We start from the raw sequence: 22,925 nt of genomic DNA, 5'->3' as shown, positions 1-22,925 counted from the left end.
CATGGCTCATCTCATTGGAATGAGCTGGTTCTTTAAATAACCTGGGTCCATGCCATGAAAAGCTATTTATATAATGTGTGCATCACTCTTTTATAAGAACATACACATTTAAAGGGGGGGGGAACCCCCGCATAGATCCCTTTCAAATGTGGCATAGCAAGAGAGATCTAACATTCCTATGAATGCTATGCAACCACAGAACGATACACAAACAACTTGCTAATCAAGAGGCAGAGCACTGATGCACCCAATCAATTATCATTGCAACCATGCATTATTTCCAGGAACTTCAGTAGTCAAATGTTCTTGTATGATGAGCAAACAGACAGGTGGAAGAAAATCAAAGTAAAGGATGAATACAAGGGGAATGAACAGAATGGGAACGTTTTTTTCCTACATTTTTTTTTTTTTTTAGCTGAAACAACTTTACCAGTGCACAAGTGTTACTGAAGGGTTGAAGTCAATGAAACACTTCAGTAACACTTGTGCAGCTGTATTTGCTATACGGCCAATGGTAAAGCTATATTTGCTGTAAAAATGAAAGAATTCCATTTTTATAGGCTTACCTTGAAGAACGTTTGGAAGAATGTTGAGGTCAATGCAGCACTGCAGCAGTAAGCCTGCTAAATAGGGCATCCTCAAGTCAGTTTTGAAAGAGTTGCATTACTTTTCTTTACTACAATTTACAGTAGTTTATAGTAGTGGGACTTTCACTTTTTGATCAGGGAGAGAAACCTTTGTTTGGTCTGGTGTGCTTATGGCATTTCACGGGGACCCTAAAGTAGCAGGAGGCAAAGCTAAGTGGGGTGGTTTTTTTCTTGTTTTGGGGGGCAGTTGAAGTGTTTGACTTCTTAAGCTATGTTTAAGCCTATCATGGGGCTTTGGGTACAGTTTTCATATGCTTTTACATCTGTAAATGATGAGAAATTCGTCATCAATTTTCAGCAACTGTGGTAAAAGGAAATTCCAAGGAGTGTATAGAACAGGGGTGTCAAACTCAAGGCCCAAGGGCTAGATCCGGCCCATGAGGTGCTTAGATCTGGCCTGCGGGGCTGCCCTGAAAACAGTGAAGGACCAGCCTCCGATGCTTATGCCAGTGAAAACAGAGCTCTGGAGGGTCACACTCCCCACCAGAGATCCATTTTCGTTGGCAGAGGGTTGCAGAAGGCCATTGCAGGCGAAAACAGAGCTCGGGAGCCCCTGACAGGCGCCCTCAAAACAAGTGACATTGAGCTGGCCATGCCCACCCTGGGCACACACACTCTGCCCCTCCCCCCAAGGTCACACAACCCTGATGCAGGCCTCAATGAAATCAAGTTTGACACCCCAGGTGTAGAAGAACCCACCTATTAAATGCTTGTGATCTGGCTTTTGAGGGACTATCCTGCTCACTACAAGCCAGTCGGATCTACAGGTGGTCTTTTAACAATGCCGCAGTGCTTAGTAGCTTGTGTACAGGACATGCATTTTCGTTGGATAGAAACATGGCATATAAGCAAATGAACAATAAATAATAGTTCTTTACAAGAGGAAGATGGAGGAAGGGACCAGAAACTAAACCACATGTATAATCCGATTATAAAGACTAAGTCAAGGCGTGTCTATGAAGAAGTCCCAAAGGATGAGTATAAGTTTGCCATATAGACATGGCAATAATACATTATAAAAATGTCATAGGATGCCTACCCTTTCTTCTTGGGAAGCACCAGTGGAAATTTGAACCTGACATTGCAGTTTGGTTTCTTTGAAATTGCCAGGCAAGAAAAATGACAGTCTGAAACTAGTTGAAGTTACACTGCTCACTTTTAAGTCTGTAGGAGTATGTGGGTAAACTGGAAAGGAAAAACATATCTCATTAAAAGGAATCCTAACTTGCGTTTTTATTCACTGGCAAACCAATGCAGCACAAAACGGTCAACTAAGAGATTAGCATGCAATCAGTAAGGATTTTGTTTTTACATTCCACCAAAATCCTTGCTGGGAATAAATTTGAATTTTTCACTGATCCATGATGACCTATAAATTCTGTCTAGAATGAAGTTTGGCTAGCTTTTATCCTTCTCTACAAATATACATACACAAACACATTTTTCTGATTTATTCCTGCAAGAACCTGATCTGAAAATATGAAACTTCCCACCACTACTTTTAACTGCTTGATCCATTAGGGCAGGTCCTTTTAAAGTTTCCTCTGCTGATCATTAAACCACTGGGGGCTCCTCTCCTCTCTTGCTTGTTTCCAATCTGCTTCTCTTCCCCTCTTTCTCCAAGGTCATCCATACAAAGGTCATCCATACATTCCATCACATTCTTTCTCAGACTTAAATAGCTAACAGTCCTGGGCTGTTGCAGTGGAGAAAATAGGAGCAATCTGAATGTGATTGGGAAAAGGAAAGATACAAAAATGTATCAGAAGTTTGTTAGATTTATATCCTGCCTTTTATTCAGAAGCTCAAGACAGAATTCACAGTGCTGTCTTCTTCTACTTTTCCCCAACCACCACCACCCATTGAGGTAGGTGGGATGAGAAGCAATGAGTATCTCAAAATCATCCAGTGAGCTTCCACGGGCTGAGAATGGACTCAAAGTTGGGTCTCCCTGTTTCTACATTCAACACTTTGTCCATTAAACCACATACACACACATACCTACACATAAACACATAGGGAGTGGGAGGGGAAGAGGAGGGGAGGGGAGAAGGAGAAGGAGAAGGAGAAGGAGAAAGGGAAAGGGAAGGGGAGGAAGAGGAAGAAGAGGAGGAGGAGGAGGAGGAGGAGGAGGAGGAGGAGGAGGAGGAGGAGGAGGAGGAGGAGGAGGAGGAGGAGGAGGAGGAGGAGGAGGAGGAGGAGGAGGAGGAGAACAATGCTCTAAATGGAACACCTCTTTTCCATGGCAGATAAATAAAACTTCAAACTTTGATTAACTTCAAATTTTTAAAAAAAAGGTTTTTCACCAGAGGACAGAGGGAAAAAAATCTCACCTCTATGCCTAATATCAATTAAGAGGGAAGCTTCTGCTTGGCCAAGATGACTGAAAGCATGTAGTGTGAAGTTGTATTCTGTTTGGTCCTTCAGGAGTGTAAAATTACAGTGATAATATTTACAATTTCGAGGCATTGTTGCACATGACATATTTTTCCCAGAGTTTCTGAAAAGTTAAAGAGAAATGATTAAAAACAGAGAAAACATCTCATAGAAAAGGTCAGATAAATCATAGTCATGCGGTGATTTCAATGGACAAATAAGTTGACTCAAAAAAAACAGATGTCATTAAATAAACCATATTTTGTTGGCCCTCTGTTTTTCCACTCCAGATCAGCCCTGCTATAAGCAGGGAGAGGAAACTGGCTTTCTGCCAGAGGAGGCTTCCGGGGTGGAGTGGGGGGGAGGAGAGGAATAGCTAGGATCTTCAAAAGCTGGACAAAGTTTTAATCTTTGAATCTGAAGAAACCCTGGGCAAAAAGATTTTCTCCTCCATCTACTTTCCATCCTCAACAATTCCATCTCTATATCACATCACTTACTGTGTTACTTTCACCATCTATCTTATTATCATCAACAGATTTGTGTGAGTGGGAGGTCCTTAGTGCCCTCTGCACTTGGTTGTTCTCCTACAGATGTAATGAAACATTTGCAAGAAAGCAGCCAAGCTCAGAGAGCACTAAGGACCCCTCATTTCAGTCCTCAGCTACCAATATTCTCCTTTATCAATTGTGAAATGTCAAGTCCAATTGCCTCTTGAAAAAGCACCATTGGGACCACCATGATCTGGATAACTGAGAATCGCCATACACATTTGAGACAGAATGGCTGGCCTAAAAGACATGGCTGAGAGTAGACTTCAACCTAGATCAACCTCTTAACCACTACACTGTATTGGTGCACACTCCTGTTAGCCATCATAGTTGTTATTCTGATTGCCCTGGAAAACCATAAGGAAGGCATAAGATATATGGCCATTTATAATTAGTAGCTCTCCACAGACTTATCTCATTGGGTCAACCTACAACAAGGGTGTCAAACTCAAGGCCCCGGGGCCGGATCCGCCCTGCAGGGTGCTTAGATCTGGCCTGTGGGGCCGCCCTGGAAACAGTGAAGGACCGGCCTGTGGTGCCTCTGCCAGTGAAAATGGAGCTTGGAAGCTTTTGCTAGCAGAGGGTTGTAGGAGGCCATCACAGCCAAAAATGGAGCTTGGGAGCCCGTTTTCTCTGGCAGAGCGCTCAGGCCACCACAGGTGTCCCTGACACGAGTGATAATGAGCTGGCCATGCCCACCTCGGCCACACCCATTCCACCCCAAGGTCAAACACAACCCTAATGCGGCCCTCAATGAAATCGAGTTTGTCACCCCTGACCTACAACCTAACTACACATATAAATAAATGAGAAGTTTATCTGAATAACGTTTGTACCAAATATCACACACATACACACACACACACATATATACATATACACACACAAACACACACACATATATATTCTATTACTTTAAAAAAAGTACACGGAAACATACCCTTCAAATAAGGAATAATAGGTTCTTCTTGAGCCACATAAGAAGGTGTATCTTTCCTCCTCCCAGTGGCATTCTATTTCCCTAAAATTCCGTGTTTCACAGCTTAAATTTTGGGGGATGCCTGGAGGATCTATAGTAACAAATGGGAAAGAAGAAGTGTTACCTATATGTACATATTAGTTGAATCTACCATTTCAACAATAATTCAGTAAGGAAATTAATATAAAAAGATCATTCTGGGCTTCTGGGTGGCGCCACCTTTCTCGCTGGGTGCTAATTTATGGCACTCCGCATTGAATATGGTAAAAGCCGGATTTAACAACTGATCCCGGCTTCATTTCTCTCTCTGGTTGAAAGAGAGAGACAGAGCAAGGGGAGGAATTGGGTAGATTCCCTAGGGCTTTGTTTTGTAATACAAAGTCCTGAACGGTCGAATCCCCTTATTTACCCCTCCCCCACCTCCAGTATTCTCTGCGCTCCTGAAAAAGCAGGAAAAGAGGAAGGTGTCCACTTCTGCTAGCAATTGATTTCTTTTTGTGGATACGAAAAGCAGGCGGAACGAGTGTGAGGAACAATTATTGGTTTGCAAGTATTTTTGATTTTCTGACTTGCGCCCCCCTTCAGTTTCGTTTTAGAGAAACTGAAAGCAGAGCGATACATCAAAGGGAGCTTTGCTGTTGAATTGAAACTGAATGGAGATTTTATCTTATTGTGTTTGGCTGTGGACTGTTGGATTATATTACGCTGTTTAAGTACTTTACAAGGGATTCTCAGCAGGAATTTTGTTATGGAGGTTCTTTCAGAAGAATGGATTCGTGACTTTATACAGGACTACACAGAAAGTATGTATTTAATTATTCAAAATACGAATTGATAAAAATGGGGACGTTTTGGATGAGAGTTTGGAGCAAATTAACCAGTGCAATTATTCGGAAAATGGAATGGAGGACATACAAATAAAAGTGGATAAATATGAAGATTTGATCGTGAAGAAACAAGGTGATCTAAAGAAGTTTTCTTTAAATAGTTTGGATGAGCTGCCTGAATTTGTGCTACAGGAGATTGTCCTCAAATGGAAAAGACTCACAAGCTTAATGTTTCCCAAGAGTTCTCTTTTGGACTGATGGAATATACGGCAGTAATTTTGGATTTCTGGACATAAGGAATTACTAGGAAATATTGTGATTGACTTTTAAAAGGAGCAACGAAGGAAAGACAGAGATTAATGCACCAAAAAATGGCAAGAGACAAAAGTATTATTTTGAAACAAGGTTTTTAAAATATTAATAGACAAAAATATTAGTGTCCCGAAAGACAATTTGTGATTATAAGAGACTAGATATTTGGATATACTGGATTTTGATGAGGAAGGACTAAAGTTGAATAGATATTGTAATTAATTAAATAATATTGTAATTTTCTATTGAAATTTTATAAATTTTATAATCTGTTGTATTGAATTTTAAATAGAATATTCTTGAAAGATCTTATGTAAGAAGGACTTGGGGAAATTATATGGTTATATGGTTATAGAAGCTATAAGGAGATATTCTCTGAACTGCATTGGATTTTTATGCTTTAGCTGGTTTTAAATATTTTAGGATTAATTTGTTCTACTGATTTATATATTTTATTACTGTTTATTGTTAATTTTTTGAAGGATTTGGTTATGTAAGGAGGAAGTCAGAGCTAGAGAGGGAGAATTGGTATAATAGTTTTGGGAAAAAATTTTTTTAGCATATGTTTGTTTTATTTTTAACTATACCTTGTGTTTGTTCCGGGAAGCCAGGGGGGGAGGGGGGAGGGGGTTTGTGAAGGGAGAGGGGTTGGGGGGAAAGGGGGAAAAATTTTTTTGTAAAACTTTTTGAATAAAAAAAAATAAAAAAAATAATAAAAAAAATAAAAATAAATAAAAAATAAAAAGATCATTCTTTCGTGATCTATTGCTACCACACACAACTCAGCTCACGTAAAAAATACGATAAATGATTACCATACTGTCTAATAGAACTGATCCCACCAAAATAGTCTGTTCCAGAGCACTGTCCATTCTACAGTGGAGCCAATTTCTGGAATTTCAGTTTTTCAAATTATTTAAGAGTTGCATTTTGAAATGTAAGTGTAGGAAATGTAGCAGATGACCATCCTGAGCCCCAGAGAGGGGTCAAATACATCATCAATCTCAAATCCTTTTTATGCCCACAAGAGATCTAAGTCCAGCCCACCTTGAATTCCACTGACTCATATCTACCGCTAACTCACTTTGACTGTTAGTTCAGATTCTTGTAGAGAGCTTTATTTATTTATTTAATTTATTTATTTATTTTGTCAAATACATATTAAATAATATATATAAGTATCAGCATGAATGGAATACAAAATGAATACAAATGAAGGGAATATTAGGACAGGGACGGTAGACACGCTGGTGCTCTTATGCACGCCCCTTACAGACCTCTTAGGAATGGGATGAGGTCAACTGTAGACAGTCTTAAGTTAAAGTTTAGCATACAATAAACCTATATATTAATTTGAACTGCCTGGACTCTTAGTTTCTTCGTTTGATAGTAAGAGTCATACATAGAAAGTAGCTTTTACATATTTTATTTCATTTTATTTATTTCATTTCTCCTTTTATTATTTTCAGCAACTTTTTTTTTCAATCTTTGCCATTCACCCAAATTGTTTACCCATACATGGATCTACACAGAATAGGTAAACCATAAAATATAAGGAAGAAATTAACACTTACAGCCCACAAATAAAACTGTTCCACCAATGGAGAGTTTGGATGCTCCTTCCTTTCGTACTTCACACCAGCCATTGATATCAGAATAAGGGTCACGAATAACATTTTGCACAAAGATTGTCTGGCTCCATTTGGTGAGAGGGGCAATCTCACATTTCAGAGTTTTGCACGAAGCATAATTAATACTGATGAAAGTGTATCCAGGTTGATATACACAGCAGAAAGTCACGTTGGAACCTATTGCCACCACTTTATCTATAGGGTACATTTTGGGGATTTTGCTTGTGGACCTTCCTGCAACAGAAAGACAAGACTAATCAGAACGTATTATATTGTTATAATACAATTATTATAGTATTACTAGAATTGTTAAAATTTATGAGAAGGCAAATATTGAATAGTGAATTACAAAAGCTGATATGGAAAGCTGTAAAATTATATTGTTGTGTTGCTTGTGTTTTTTATTTGTTTGTATTTGTATTTGTTTTCTTTTTTCCCTCTTTTTTCATTTGTACTTGTGTTTTTTAAAGTTGAAAAATGTTCAATAAAAACTATTTAAAAAAATAAAATAAAATAAAGACACGACTGAGAAAGGAAAGAATTGGCGACATTGATTATTCAGCAAAACAGCTGCACACAACAATTCATTTACAGGCCCAGCCTCCGGGGAATTAGAGCCACTGAGCTATAATCTCCATCACATAAGAACGAAGCACAACAGAACACAGGTGCCTTTGAGAAGGTACACTTAAACTAACAGTATTAATTAAAATTACTGGTCCTGAAAAAAACTCAGACTTTAGAAAAATAGAGATACCAATTCTGGATTTGAAAGCAAACTAAACTCACATAATTTAACCCTGGAACTGAGGAGATTTTCCTGTCAGTGAGAACAACTAATCGGTGGAACAACTTGACCACAAAAGTTGTGGGTGCTCCAACACTGTAGGTTTTTAAGAAGAGATTGGACAACCATTTATCTGAAATGGTATAGGATCTCCTGCTTGAGCAGGGGGTTGGACTAGAAGACCTCCAGGGTCCCTTCCAACTCTGTTATTCTGTTATATTCTTTTACTCTAAAGATTTCCAAAATTCTTGTCCCGCAGACCCACATTTTAAGAACAGCTGTCTCACAAAATGCCAGAAGGTAAACACATGAAATCATATCCATTATTCCCTTTAACCTCTCATGATGCTCTCTACTTCTTCACCTTACAGTTGAATTGTTTCTGACAGATGGGCATATTTCTAAGCAGAACACCGGTTGACAACTCTCTATCATTCGTATCTTCTTGAAATGTCTCTAGGTAAGTGTGGGGGACATTAGAACTCTTGGAAACAGAAAAGATGCTTGAGCCTGGGCCCTCTCTATTTGTTGTCCACCTCCCACTCCCTCCCTCTCTCTAAATTAAAATAATCTAAAACAACAACAACAGCAAACCAAAATGAAATCAGATGTAGCATTGACTAGATAGGCACCAAGGGAACCCATAGGTGCCATACAAGGATCCAGGCTCAGCAACTCAACAAGGTAACAAAAAACAGCTGCTGATTGTACCACCTGCTATAAGTACATCTTATAAACACCCAAAGGAGGCTCCAGGCGTTATAGAAAAACAGTGCTCATTTTTCAGCCTAAACAGAACCACACAGACATATGGCTATACTACAAGAGAAAACAACTGATGGCTCTCCAGATTACTTCAACCCTTAGCATGCCTCACTACAGGTAGCCCTCAGCTTACAACCATATTTAAGCCTGGAATTATGGTCATACCTTGTTGTGGATGTAGGTTGAGGCATTATGTGATCAGACTCAAAGTTATGATCATTTTTACAATGATCATAACTTTATGATCACTGCTCTCTTCATTAAGTGATCATAGTGATTATTAAACAAACATGGCAGTTGCTAAGTAAATCCATTTTCTCCTATAGTAGTTTTTGCCAGAAACCAGAAGTAAACTTCAGACATGCACTTTAAACAAAAGAATAACAGAGTTGGAAGGGACCTTGGAGGTCTTCTAGTCCAACCCCCTGCTTAGGCAGGAAACACTACACAACTTCAGACAAATGGTTAACAAACATCTTCTTAAAAACTTCTAGTGTTGGAGCATTCAGAATTTCTGGAGGCAAGTTGTTCCGCTGATTAATTGTTCTAATTGTCAGGAAATTTATTTATTTATTTATTTATTATTTAAATTTTTATACCGCCCTTCTCCCGAAGGACTCAGGGCGGTTCACAGCCTGATAAAAAATACAAAATAATACAATATAAATACGATTAAAATATAATTAAAAAACTTATTAAATTGGCCACGATTAAAATTTAGAATAAAAACCCATTAAAAACCCATAAGTTTAAAAGCTAACCCAGTCCAGCGCAGATGAATAGGTGAGTTTTAAGCTCGCGACGAAAGGTTCGGAGGTCCGGAAGTTGACGGAGTCCTGGCGGGAGTTCGTTCCAGAGGGCGGGAGCCCCCACAGAGAAGGCCCTTCCCCTGGGCGTCGCCAGACGACACTGTCGCGCCGACGGCACCCTGAGGAGTCCCTCTCTGTGAGAGCGCACGGGTCGGTGAGAGGTATTCGGTAGCAGCAGGCGGTCCCGTAGGTAGCCCGGCCCTATGCCATGGAGCGCTTTGAAGACGTTCACCAACACCTTGAAGCGCACCCGGAAGGCCACAGGTAGCCAGTGCAGCCTGCGCAGGATAGGTGTCACGGGAGCCACGAGGGCTCCTCTATCACCCGCGCAGCTGCATTCTGGACTAACTGAAGCCTCGGATGCCCCTCAAGGGAGCCCCATGTAGAGAGCATTGCAGTAATCCAGACGAGACGTCACAAGGGCGTGAGTGACTGTGCATAAGGCATCCCGGTCTAGAAAGGGGCGCAGCTGGCGCACCAGGCGAACCTGGTGGAAAGCTCTCCTGGAGACGGCCGTCAGGTGGTCTTCAAAAGACAGCCGTTCATCCAGGAGAACGCCCAAGTTGCGCACCCTCTCCATCGGGGCCAATGACTCGCTCCCAACAGTCAGCCGTGGACTCAGCTGACTGTACCGGGATGCCGGCATCCACAGCCACTCCGTCTTGGAGGGATTGAGCTTGAGCCTGTTTCTCCCCATCCAGACCCTCCTTATTAATATCTCCTTATTTTTAGGTTGGTTCTCTTCTTGGTCAGTTTTCATCCACTGCTTCTTGTCCTGCCTTCAAGTGCTTTGAAGAATAGGTTGACATCCCTCTTCTTCATGGCAGCCCCTAAGATATTGGAATACTGCTATCGTGTCACCCCAGTCTTACTTTTCATTTAAACTAGACATACCCAATTCCCACAACTGTTCTTCATATGTTTTAGTCTCCAGTCCCCTAATCATTTTTGCTGCTCTTCTCTCGCTTAACACCTTTTCGTGGTGACCAATATTGGATGCAATATTCCAAGTGTGGTCTTACCAAGGCATTATAAAGTATTATGTAATCTTGATTCTCTTATGAGTGCATTTCACAGTATAACTGAATGTTGTATTAAAAACTGTTTCTTTTGTCAGTGCTGAGGTGTCCCATCTCTACCCATGATTTATAGCATCTTCCAGAATCATCCAGCCATTGGTGAGCAGTAATGGAAGCCATTTTTATGTTGACTCAGCAGTAGGTGGATAATGTTCAAAGGTGTTCAAAGTGACGCATGAATCTCTTCCATTTAGTTTCAATGGAATATTTCAACTTCTCTACTGTGAGATGAGTAGGGAAACCATCTTCCTATCTTTGTTAACTATACTGTGCTTGATGTAATTTCTTCTAGCCCCCTTCTTTTCAAGCTAATAAAATCATTAGTTATTTATTTGTTTGTTTGTTTGTTTTGTCATGTTCATGTAGTGCACATTGGAGGTGGTGACCCTTTGAAAGCTGTATGCAACAAAATTTCATTTTAAAGTATGCTGGTTAGTGTACATTCAAAGTGACAATAAAGTTATTGTTCTATTTCTATTCTATTATTTTAGATTGTAAAATTGGGTCCCTTAAGGTGATGACCCACTTTAAAATCATCCTGATTTACAGTAATGAGAAGACTCCATTACAGTCATAAATTGAGGACTCTCAGTATAACATGCCATGTACACCTAGTCAGTGGTGGGATTCAAGTAATTTAACAACCGGTTCTCTGCGCTAATGATTTCTTCCAACAACCAGTTTGCCAAACTGCTGAGAAATTTAACAACCGGTTCTCCCGAAGTGGTGCAAACTGGCTGAATCCCACCACTGTACCTAGTTATATTCCATGTTATCAGTGCCTTCTAGTAAAAATAAGAATATAATCTAAACCAGAATCTAAATTGTTCTGGAAGCACCTTTACTTTAGTACAAGATTTTAAACCAAAACTTCCATAATTCTCCCATACTTTTCTATTTCTAGTAATAGCAATAGTTTATTGTTATTAATAAACCATTAATAATAGGGTAGTTAACATTCAGTCTTTCATCCATTTAGAAAACAGCAAGCCATGTACAAAAACTCTTGGTACTGAATGGTAAGAAAACGAATCAGCTAGTCATTCATCTAATACTTTGATAGCCATCAATAGCGGCACATTTGATAAGAGACTCTTCTTATTCCAAAAGTTGGGCTCAATCCCGTCATCTTACCCGAAATGTTTACAAGTGGGCTCCATTCACTCCACATCTTCCTTCCAGCAAAATTTTTCTCATTAAGAAAACAGCGAATCCTAAAGTAGTGAGTGGTGCAATTAAAAGGCAGATCTGATGTCCATTCCCAACGAAGGAGAGTATCTTTGCTGCCAACTGATGTATTAAAGGTCTCCTGAAATTGCAAGATTTGTTCCAATAACTTTACCGCACCTACTAATTGCTGTGCAAGACCAGAATTTAGGCAAAAAGAAGACTATATTAATGTTCATTGTATTCATGCAGATTTCCCCATCTTTGCCCACCCCAATTGTATTGATCCTAGGAAGGGGGGTGATTAAAAGAATCATATTGAATTAGAATATTGATATTATTCCAGATGTTTAGAACAATTTTTGGAAATGCGTGATCCATTTGTCTGGGAAAAGATAGCATTTTTTGCTATTTAAAGGATGAAGAAATATGTGTTATTATGCAGAGATTTTGTGATGTTCTACAATAATATTTTGTACTAACCATTATATAGTAGAATATAATAATTCTTAGTAAACCAGGGATTACTGATGAGTAGAATACGTAAGTTATTCTTTCCCTTCTCTTTCTATCTTATTTTGACAATTTCCCCCCAATCCTTTCTTTCTTTTTGTGGGTGTTTATGCGCTGTTGTTTTAAAATTAATTGGGGGGTAATTATCTGGTGAGGTTAGTGTACTTGTCATTTTTTATTTTTATTTTTGTAATTTGTAAATAAAATTAAATATTTTTTTTTAAAGCATCCTGTCTCTCACTGCTGAATCTCTCTGTCAGGGATCCGAGTACTGCAGCCACCCAAAGCAGAACTCCGAGGCAGGTATATTCCTTAAAGAACATATTTATTGGACATACCATATCTGTACAGCTAGTGAAAACCAATTCTAAAGGTTCCCGTGGTTTTTTTCCTAATTAAAATAGCACTATTCCCTCCCCATGTGTCACTGGTCACATTGTCCAATGAAGGTCACTTGGGAGGCTGCTTGGTCACTCCTCTGCCATCTGCTGGGATGACCTTCAGCTCGGTTCCCACAGGAAAACTTTTTGCTTTGATGGGTAGCCAGTCTATCTGCTTTCCCCCGCCCTTCCCCCTTTCAAAGTTGGCGGCAACTGTGAGGCAGGAGAAAAATGACTTTAACCAGGTCAGCTTCAGAGTTGACACTCTCATTTTAAGATGGCTGCCATATGCAAACATATTCCTTCATCCTTTTTATTCTTGCAAGTTTCTGTGCTGCTAGTTAAACTAAGAGGTAAGGAGACTCTTTTAAAGAGGTTCTTTATTCTGACACATCATGCTAAGCCATGGCTTGTTTTATTGTGGGTTGTATAAAACCTAGAGTAACATGGTTTACATATAATATTGAGCAGTACCTCTTGGTTAATAAAGAATACTGACTGTTTTGTTCATTGGTTTAAATCTAAAACCAATTACCAGTATGTCTCACCATATATGTGAACTCAGACGGTCCCAGTTAAACAGGATCTCCCATTCAAGCACTTTAGCTCAACCCGCTGACATGCAAACATGCTGGATTATAATTTCCATATCCCATAGCAGCATAGTGAAATCTTCTGCTTGATGTCCCAAAAGTGCAATCATTGTGCCACGTGTCTCATTATAATTTTCCAATATTTCAAAGCTCCTCTAATTCCATTTCACTGGTTTGCCAGCTTATAGTGGATCACAGTAATTGCCTTGCAATTTCATCCTTAACCTCTTCATTTTCTATCATCAGCTTCTTTAATGATTAAGCTTGCTTTTATTGATGACTGTAATGATTGTTCAGTTCAAGATGCTCAAGATCAGTGTCTTTGATTACAAATGTCAGTTGAGAATGGGATCAATCAGTCTCTATTGCTAGAGACCATCAGGTTACACAAACACATATACACACACATGCACAAATAGAGAGGTGTAAAGAGAGACAACTTACTAGTGCTATTTCCTCCATTGGATCTTTACGCAGAATCTGAATTTGCCAACTAGAATCAATTTGGTATTGAAAGACTGATCCACCATCATACCATTCCAGAATCGATGTGTCAGCTATATAATCTGAAGTCAGTCTATGAATATGAGGCATCAGAGGAACAAGTACTGGGTGGAAGAAAGAAGGTTAACTGGACTCAGAATTACTGAATGTCAATAAGTGTTTTTTTTTTTTTGTTTACATTTATACCCCGCCCTTCTCCCAAGACTCAGGGCGGCTTACAGTGTATAAGGCAATAGTCTCATTCTATTTGTATATTTTTACAAAGTCAACTTATTGCCCCCCCAACAATCTGGGTCCTCATTTTACCTACCTTATAAAGGATGGAAGGCTGAGTCAACCTTGGGCCGGGCTCGAACCTGCAGTAATTGCAGGCTACTGTGTTCTTAATAACAGGCTTTTACCAGCGTGAGCTAAACCGGCCCCTATGTTTTGAACATATAGTCTCTCTTCCGTCATGATGTAGTCACTAATCTGCTTTTCTCCTACAGCAAGGATTTTTTAAAAATCCAGTGAAAATAACTATTCCACCAAACTATCAGTACTTACAGTATTGAGAATAGAATAGAATAGAATAGAATAGAATAGAATAGAATAGAATAGAATAGAATAGAATAGAATAGAATAGAATAGAAGAGAATAGAATAGAATAGAATAGAATAGAATAGAATAGAATAGAATTCTTTATTGGCCAAGTATGATTGGACACACAAGGAATTTGTCTTAGGTGTATATGCTCTCAGTGTACATAAGGAGAATAAAATACATTCATCAAGAATAAAAAGATACAACACAGTGATAGTCAAAATTACTAATAAGCTATCAAATCATACCAGGAAACAAATAAAAACAATATGAATTGAAAGATACAAGCAATGCGGTAATAGGAATAAGTGGGAAGAGATAGATACTAGTAAGGAAGAGAAGAATAATAGTAATACAGTCTTAGTAAATTATTTGACAGTGTTGTGGGAATTAGTTGTTAAGCAAAATGATGGCATTTGGGGAAAAACTATCCTTGTGTCTAGTTGTTCTAATGTGCAGTGCCCTATAGCGTCATTTTGAGGGTAGAAGTTGAAACAATTTATGTCGAAGGTGTGAGGGGTCTGTAGATATTTTCACAACCCTCTTTTTGACTAGTTCAGTATTCAGATCCTCAATGGAAGGCAGGTTGGTAGCAATTATTTTTTCTGCAGTTCTAATTATCTATTGAAGTTTTCAATGAAATGAAATCTTTGATGAAGAGATTTGTAACATGAAAAGTACAACTGATAATATTGTTATGAGCCATGGTGGCACAGTGGTTAGAATCCAGTACAGCAGGCTACTTCTGCTGACTGCAGTTCGGCAGTTTGATTCTCACCAGGCTCAAGGTTGACTCAGCTTTCCATCCTTCCGAGGTGGGTAAAATGAAGACCCAGTTTGTTGAGGATAATATGCTGACTCTGTAAACCGCTTAGAGAGGGCTGTAAAGCACTGCGAAGCAGTATATACTGTAAGTCTAAATGCTATTGCTATTGACAAGTGTAAATGGCTTTACTGGAAATTGAATTTACCAGTGTATTCTCTAACCACAGGGTAAAAAGAAAACAAGACAATATTATTTTGCCACAATCTTATATGTACTTTTATTTTAAACTTTAATTAGATTGCACTCAAAGATCATAACTGTAGTCAGGGATTCACACTGAACAGAAGTCACGCGCTCGTGAAAAAAACTGTACATCAAATCTTACTATTTTAAACTGCAGGAGAATTTCACATTCTCATAAAATTGGAAGGTTTCCCTAAACCCTTTCATTTCCCTTCATAAACAGCCAAATTATTATGAAATATTGTGGGAAATTACTGTCTGGCTGAATTCCAAAATAGAACATCATCTCTAACCTACCACAATCTGCCACTGTATTCTCAAAATGGAAAAAACATCTTTCCATTTTATAAACAGGCAAAACAAGCAGAATTTATACCAAAAATCAAAGCTTCCAAAGCTTGAAAACAGGATATATGTTTTCTGAGAAGTATCAGTACATATGTACACACAGAAATCATATAACATGCTATGTTATATGTAGAAATTATATGAAATAATTTTGTTCATGCATCACCTTAGGTGTCGTCCTATATAACATACAGAAAGAACCAGCTGATCAGAAATAGATATTCTGTTATTGGCCAAAGAAAGTCGCGTTTACCCTGTTTTCCCCAAAATAAGACATCTCCTGATAATAAGCCGAATCAGGTTTTTGAGTGCATGGCAATAAGGCTAAGCGCTTATTTCAGGGTTCAAAAAAAAAATAATACAAGACAGGGTTTTATTTTCGGGGAAACACGGTGGTGTCCTGAACTTCTGCAAGTACCATAAAGGAGTCACAACATATTACACCTAATATTCAGTTGCCCTGATCATCAGTGGAGAAAGCATAACAAATCTCACCAGACCAGTGATGGGTTTCAAAAACTTTTACTATCGGTTCTGTGGGTGTGGCTTGGTGGGAGTGGCGTGGCTTGGTGGGTATGGCAGGGGAAGGATATTGTAAAATCTTCATTCCCACCCCTCTCCAGAGGAACGTTACTGCAAAATCCCCATTTCCTCCCAATCAGCTGGGACTCGGGAGGCAGAGAATAGATGGGGGCGGGGCCAGTCAGAATTTTTACTACCGCTTCTCCAAACTATTCAAAATTTCTGCTACCAGTTCTCCAGAACTGGTCAGAACCTGCTGAAACTCACCTCTGATCCAGACCCTCAGATTAGAAAGTCCTCTTTCCAAATATTTTATCTCTAGATTACTTCACAACAAAGATTTTTAAAAATCAATTAACTTCACTGGAAATGCTTTTTCTTCCCTCCAATTTATTAACGTGTATGAGGAGGATTAAAAAAAAGATGAATTGTTGCAATAGAGCAAGGATGTCAAACTCAAGGCCCGGGGGCCAGATTTGGCCCATGGGGTGTTTAGATCTGGCCCATGGGGCCACCCTGGAAATAGTGAAGAACCAGCTGGTGGTGCCTCTGCCAGTGAAAATGGAGCTCAGGAGGGCTGCCTGCGGTCCTCCCGAGCTCCGTTTTCACTGGCAGAATGTTGCAGGATGCCATTCTAGCTGAAAACAGAGGTCACACTCACACTCGGGCCACCACAAGCACCCCTGACACAAGCGATGTCAAGCTGGCCATGCCCACCCCGGCCCCCCAAGGTCAATCACAACCCTGATGTGGCCCTCAATGAAATTGAGTTTGACACCACTGCAACAGAGGTTTAAAACAGAATAATCCCAAATTGAACAAGTACATTTTCTCTGTATTTATTATAAATTTCAGGACAAGCTACACATTATGGATTGCATAAAACATACTTTGATCTAGAAAAAGAAATACATGGAGATTTCAGGATAGTGCTTTATTTTAGACCGCATAGGAAGTTCAATGTAAGCCTGAAACCCACCTGGACTGATTCTTAGCATCTTAACTCCAAACTTAGCCCCTAAATTCCAAACATTCTGTTTCTGAATATAGAAAAGGTATACTTACAAATGTCTTTTTCAGGAAGCACAAATTTGCTTTTAGCTAGGGGATTTTCCCCTTCCTCCGCTGAATTGAAGGTGGTTATCTCAATCTGCATATGGTCAAAGACAATTAATCCAAATGTTCCCTTTTTTTCCTTGGTTAATGAACATTGTGGTTTGGAAGAACTGCAGAAAGGGAAAGAGAAAGGTCATCTTAGCCACTGGAAATTATTTTAAATCACAAAGGTCAGAGGAATTCACAATACCTTGGTTGAAGATTGAAATCTCCGTCTAAGGTCAAATTAAAGAATAAATTGAATTTACCAGTGTAAACACTTACCATAGGCTAAAAAAAAACATAGGCTAAAAAGTACTAAAGAGGTTCTCCAAGGAAAGCAGGACATTTTTTTTCCGTTTTGATGCTCCTCAAACACATGTATAACAAGAAGGCCAAAGTTACAAAAAAAAAGAACCCCTATTTTGCATGGGTTATTACTGATTATTAAATTATTACACATGCATGGTGTATTTAATAAAGTGTAATAGCAACCTGGAGTAGAAATGGACTGAAATGGGTAAAAAATAATAATAATGAAAGCCTGAGCCAAATTACAATTTCAACCCTACATATAAAATCTGGATACATTTCTATAATACTCAATATTTTTTTAAAAAAAAATGTTCAGTTAAAAAGTTAAACTATTTCTTGGTGGCACCATGGTTAGAATGCAGTATCTCAGGCTAATTCTGCTGACAGCTGATTGCTAGCAGTTTGGCCATTGGAATCTCACCGGTTCAAGGTTGAATCGGGTTTCCATCCTTCCCAGGTTGGTAAAATGAGGACCTACTATATTTTTGGAGCACAAACAGCCTGCTTTACTTTCATTTTCGTTTTCAGCATTTTCGTTTTCATTTTTGTTTGATTAGCACAAGAAAAAAAAATCTGCTCCCAGCAATTGCTCCCAGCAATTTACCTTCTTGCAGCAAGCAGCAGAGGCCTGCGCAGCAATAGGCAATGGTAATCCCTGCAGCCTGAAACAGCTGAGAGTCGGGAGGCCGAGCCAATCGACAATCAACTTGTGCTAATTAGGCTGTGCTGAAGCTGAATTAGCTGTTTCTTCTTGCTGCTTGCTTCAAGGAGGTAAATTGCTGGGAGACAGAGGCCAAAGGGTGGGGGCCAGTGGGTGGGCGGGGCTACATTTGGTATATAAGACGCACCCAAATTTTCACCCCCTTTTAGGGGGGAAACAGGTGCATCTTATAAAGACTACTTCAGCTTATAAAGACTTATAAAGACTTCAGCTTATAAAGACTACTTCAGCTTTAATTGTAACAATACAAGAGCAACCAACAGATTTAAACTTAATGTTAACCGCTTTAATCTAGATTGCAGAAAATATGACTTCTGTAACAGAATCATCAGTGCTTGGAATACTTTACCTGACTCTGTGGTCTCTTCCCATAATCCTAAAAGCTTCAACCAAAAACTTTCTACTATTGACCTCACCCCATTCCTAAGAGGACCATAAGGGGCGTGCATAAGCACACAAAGGTGCCTACCGTTCCTGTCCTATTGTTTTTTTTCTTTTTTCTTTTCTTCTTCCTATATATATATTGATGCTTATACCTCCTAATATTTACTCATATATATGTTTATATACTATATAATCCTTTTTATATGATGTTGTGACAAAAAATAAATAAATAAAAAAATACTCCCAAAAATATGGTAGACTGTTGGGGCCAATATGCTAACTCTGTAAATCACTTAGAGAGGGCTGTAAAGCACTGTTGAAGTGGTAAATAAGTCTAAGTGCTATTGCTACTGTTATCTCTTTGGGGACCCAAAGATGCTTTTTTCAAGAAGCAACTGGACTTCTTTGTTTTTCTTTGAAGACGTTTCGCTTCTCATCCAAGAAGTTTCTTCAGGGCTGAAAAAGCTTCTTGGATGAGAAGTGAAATGTCTTCAAAAAAACCTAGAAAGTCCAGTTTGAAAAAAGCACCTTTGGGACAACCATGACCTAGCTGACTGAGAATCTCCACAGCCAATCTCTTTGGGCATTTTTTTAAAAAAAATACACATTTTAGATATTTTGTGAAGATCCATATTTTTATTTCATTTTCATCTAATATATATTTCTCTGAATGCCTTTCTATCCTAAATTCTAGAAAAGTGAGCATTTACAAATCAGCACATGTACAGACTGAGAAAGTGCAGACTTATTGAATTTATTCCAGAACCAAGAACCAAAAAAGATTTCCTCCACTGCTTTCAAGATGGCTGTTGAAGAGCAACCATCCCAGTCAGGAGGAAGAATCAAATGGGGAATTTGCCTGAATTGATTACAGAAACACAAGAGGACAAGGTCTTAACTTCCCCCCAGCCTTTGAGCCTGATTCAGTCTTTCTAGACTCTGCTAGTCTGGGAAAATTCCTGTGAAATAGGCATAAAACAATAAAATAACTCATTTGAATGGTACAGTGTAGATCTGGTTGGTTCATGCCTGACAGTAGTTTATGATACAAACCTATAAAAATAAAACCAAACTACCATTAAATATGGTGTCAAAAATAAGAAATTCTGGACTAAATAGCAATAGCAATAGCACTTAGACTTACTTATATACTGCTTCATAGTGCTTTACAAATATTATCTTTTTAAAAAATAGAGCAAATGAGTAACTTCATATTTTTCTTCCTATTTAGGAGAAAATATGACAAATATTGATTAAAATTCTAACAATTTGCATAAGAAAAAAAGCCACAATCAAAAGAAAAACAGAAAGAATGATTTATGCTCTTTGGGAAACATAACACATTGTCTTTACCCTCAAATCTGCCAACTTAGAAGCAAGTTTTCTCTTGCTGAAAACTGCTTAGCAGCAAGACCAAAGGAATTTTTTTTGAAGGCTTAACAGTGGTTTAATACCAAGTAATAGACAATCAAATATTTGAGATATTGGCAGGGGGGGGAAAAGAACTTTGGGCAAATTTTGAAGAACGTAGACTAGCCTTGGTTTTATATATTATTGAGTGGCTGTGACAACACTTCTTCACCACTGTATCTCTCCATAGATGTACCACGGAATTTTCCAGGTACCAAGTATTTTAATTAAAGAATATAACAATGCTTGCTGCATGGCAACTTCCTGTTACATATTGAGAAAACTTTCACAGAACAAAATGTTTTATGTGCTATGTCAAGTGCCCTTTGACAGAAGCATTCAGACTGATCACGGTCTCTTGGAAGAATATCAAATGCTTCAGTCTGGTGATGTCTATCACGGGATTCTTGGAAAAAGCAGAACACCATTTACCTCTGAATCCTCATTCTTTGTGGTTGGCACAAAGATTTTTTTTTCTGGTTTTAAAGAAACCAGAGTATGGACATATTTTTTTTAATGATGGTTTCTTCAGATCTCAGAAATTACCAAGAAGTATCTTCTTTGTATACCTTGACAACAGGCAATATATAAGGTAGTTAGTCAGCTCCTTATGCTTGAGATGTTCCATGAAACTCCCAAGGATTTGCCAGCTAATATCATTCCTTTCATTTCCATCAAAATTCTTATTTAAAAGAGCCAGGGTGGCGCAGTGGTTAGAGTGCAGCACTGCAGGCTACTTCAGCTGACTGCTAGCTGGAGTTCAGCAGTTCAAATCTCACTGGCTCAAGGTTGACTCAGCCTTCCATCCTTCCGAGGCTGGTAAAATGGGGACCCAGATTGTTGGGGGAAATATGCTGATTCTGTAAAACTACTTAGAGAGGGCTGTAAAAGCACTATTAAGCGGTATATAAGTCTAAGTGCTATTCCTATTGCTAAAAACATGGAAGAACTGAATTATAATGTGAATTATTTTGCCTGAATGAAGGCTGATACAATACAGTTTTAAAAAGACAAAGATGAAACTGATTTGGTTCTTAAAATGGCCAGCAAGCAATGTAACAAAAACACTCTTTTGTCTGTAGAGCCATCTTGTTAAGAACTTCCTCAAGTTGGCATTTGTTCTAAATTTCTAAGTCAAACTATTTTCAACTTAACCTATTGCATTTTCTACACCATCTTCCCAAAATTGAAGATTTCTGGTTGTGTTGGACCAACTCTCATCCAAGGTAATTTAGAGAATTACAATATCTGAGGACTAGACAGATATCTGGAGCAAACTAGAATGTGGGAAATTTATTTATATCTTCTCCTTCATTCCTGGTGACTTTCTCCAATAAACCATGCATTAGCAACTTCTGGATTAACTTCATGAACTTCAGAACTATACTGGAGTATGGTCCTTGAAGATAGTTCAGAACTGAAATGCAAGTAAAATCTAACTAAAACAAATCCCTTGTTTGTTTTCTGATTCAGTTGAGGAAGACAATTTGCAAGTGTTGTTGTGAATGAAAATACCAATGGTGATACTATGTGAAGAATGCGGTCCTTTCTACTTCATTATCATACCTGAGAGATATTTATAGTGACCATTGGCAGAAGCCAAACATGAATGACTTAAGTTTATTTACAAGGCCAAAGCAAACTTTTAGTTCTATAGACTCCATTGGTGCTCTGTCTCTAAAGAGCCTTTTCTTAAACCAACTCCAGATATAAATTTAGTACAGCAGAGTAAAAAATCTTGGGAAAGATTTTGCATAAGTTATCAGTATTGTTACCTGGCATTGTAACAGAATTCATAAGTAAGTTTTGAATCGTCTCCAGCATCTGTAGTCCATGTGCAGACAACATTATCGAGATTGTGTGTTATACATGTCAAGTTCTGAGCCGAATATGAAGAACCTGGAACCACAATAAAAATGTTCATGAACACCTACTACAAAATTCTGAAAACTCAGAAAACTCAGAAAACTCAAAAGAGACCAATCTGGTCCAGTAGTTAAGACACCAAGCTTGAAACTAGGAGACTGTAAATTCTAGTTCTGCCTTAGGCATGAAAGCCAACTGGGTGATCTTGGGCCAGTCATTCTTCTCAGCCCAACCCACCTCACAAGGCTGTTGTTGTGGGAAAAATAGGAGGAGGAAAGAGCATTATGTATGTTTGCCACCTTGAGTTATTTATAAAAATAAGAAAAGGAGGATAAAAATCAATCAATCAAATAAATGCCCAGTGAATATATTTAGAGCTATAGAATGGTGCAACTAATCAAACTATCTCATATTTCAAACTTATTTTACAACAAATTGATAATAATTCCTTTTCCCAGAGAAGGTTCAGGAACCAGGAGCACTACTCAGGTGATCCTGAGAAAACAGATTAACCCCCAAGTGCTTCATCAACCTTCTAAAAGGATGCAAATTACTAGCTGTCTGCAAGGAATATAAATCCTTCCATTCCCCACTTTCCTGTCAGAGCTGAAGAAGCTTCTTGGATGAGAAACGAAACATCTTAAAAAGAAAAAACAAGAAAGTCCAGTTGCCACCTGAAAAAGCACCCTTGGGACAGTACCCGGAGAACCTTAAGATTGATTTAGAATCCACACTGAGTCCTGGTCCAACATT

General features: G+C 38.6%; 1 protein-coding gene across 6 annotated transcripts in view; it reads right to left on the bottom strand.

Moving 5' to 3' along the window:
* The window catches only part of LIFR (LIF receptor subunit alpha), a 134,577-nt gene that overhangs the window by 52,073 nt on the left and 59,579 nt on the right, over window positions 1-22,925 (bottom strand). For all 6 annotated transcript variants that reach the window (XR_009153551.1, XR_009153552.1, XM_058170032.1 and 3 more), the window contains 8 exons: window positions 22,082-22,205; window positions 17,447-17,607; window positions 13,861-14,024; window positions 11,898-12,072; window positions 7,267-7,557; window positions 4,515-4,644; window positions 2,981-3,147; window positions 1,687-1,832 (listed from right to left, as the gene is read on the bottom strand). Coding sequence is in view for 4 of the 6 variants with exons in the window: in XM_058170032.1 (XP_058026015.1) it covers window positions 1,687-1,832; window positions 2,981-3,147; window positions 4,515-4,644; window positions 7,267-7,557; window positions 11,898-12,072; window positions 13,861-14,024; window positions 17,447-17,607; window positions 22,082-22,205 (1,358 nt within the window). In the remaining 2 variants the exon portion in view is untranslated. The remainder of the gene's footprint in view (window positions 1-1,686; window positions 1,833-2,980; window positions 3,148-4,514; window positions 4,645-7,266; window positions 7,558-11,897; window positions 12,073-13,860; window positions 14,025-17,446; window positions 17,608-22,081; window positions 22,206-22,925) is intronic.

This window comes from Ahaetulla prasina, chromosome 2 (assembly GCF_028640845.1).
Source record: "Ahaetulla prasina isolate Xishuangbanna chromosome 2, ASM2864084v1, whole genome shotgun sequence".
In the NCBI taxonomy this organism is placed as follows: domain Eukaryota; kingdom Metazoa; phylum Chordata; class Lepidosauria; order Squamata; family Colubridae; genus Ahaetulla; species Ahaetulla prasina.
Note: the sequence above shows the minus strand (reverse complement) of the source record. Positions and strands in the feature narration are given on the sequence as shown.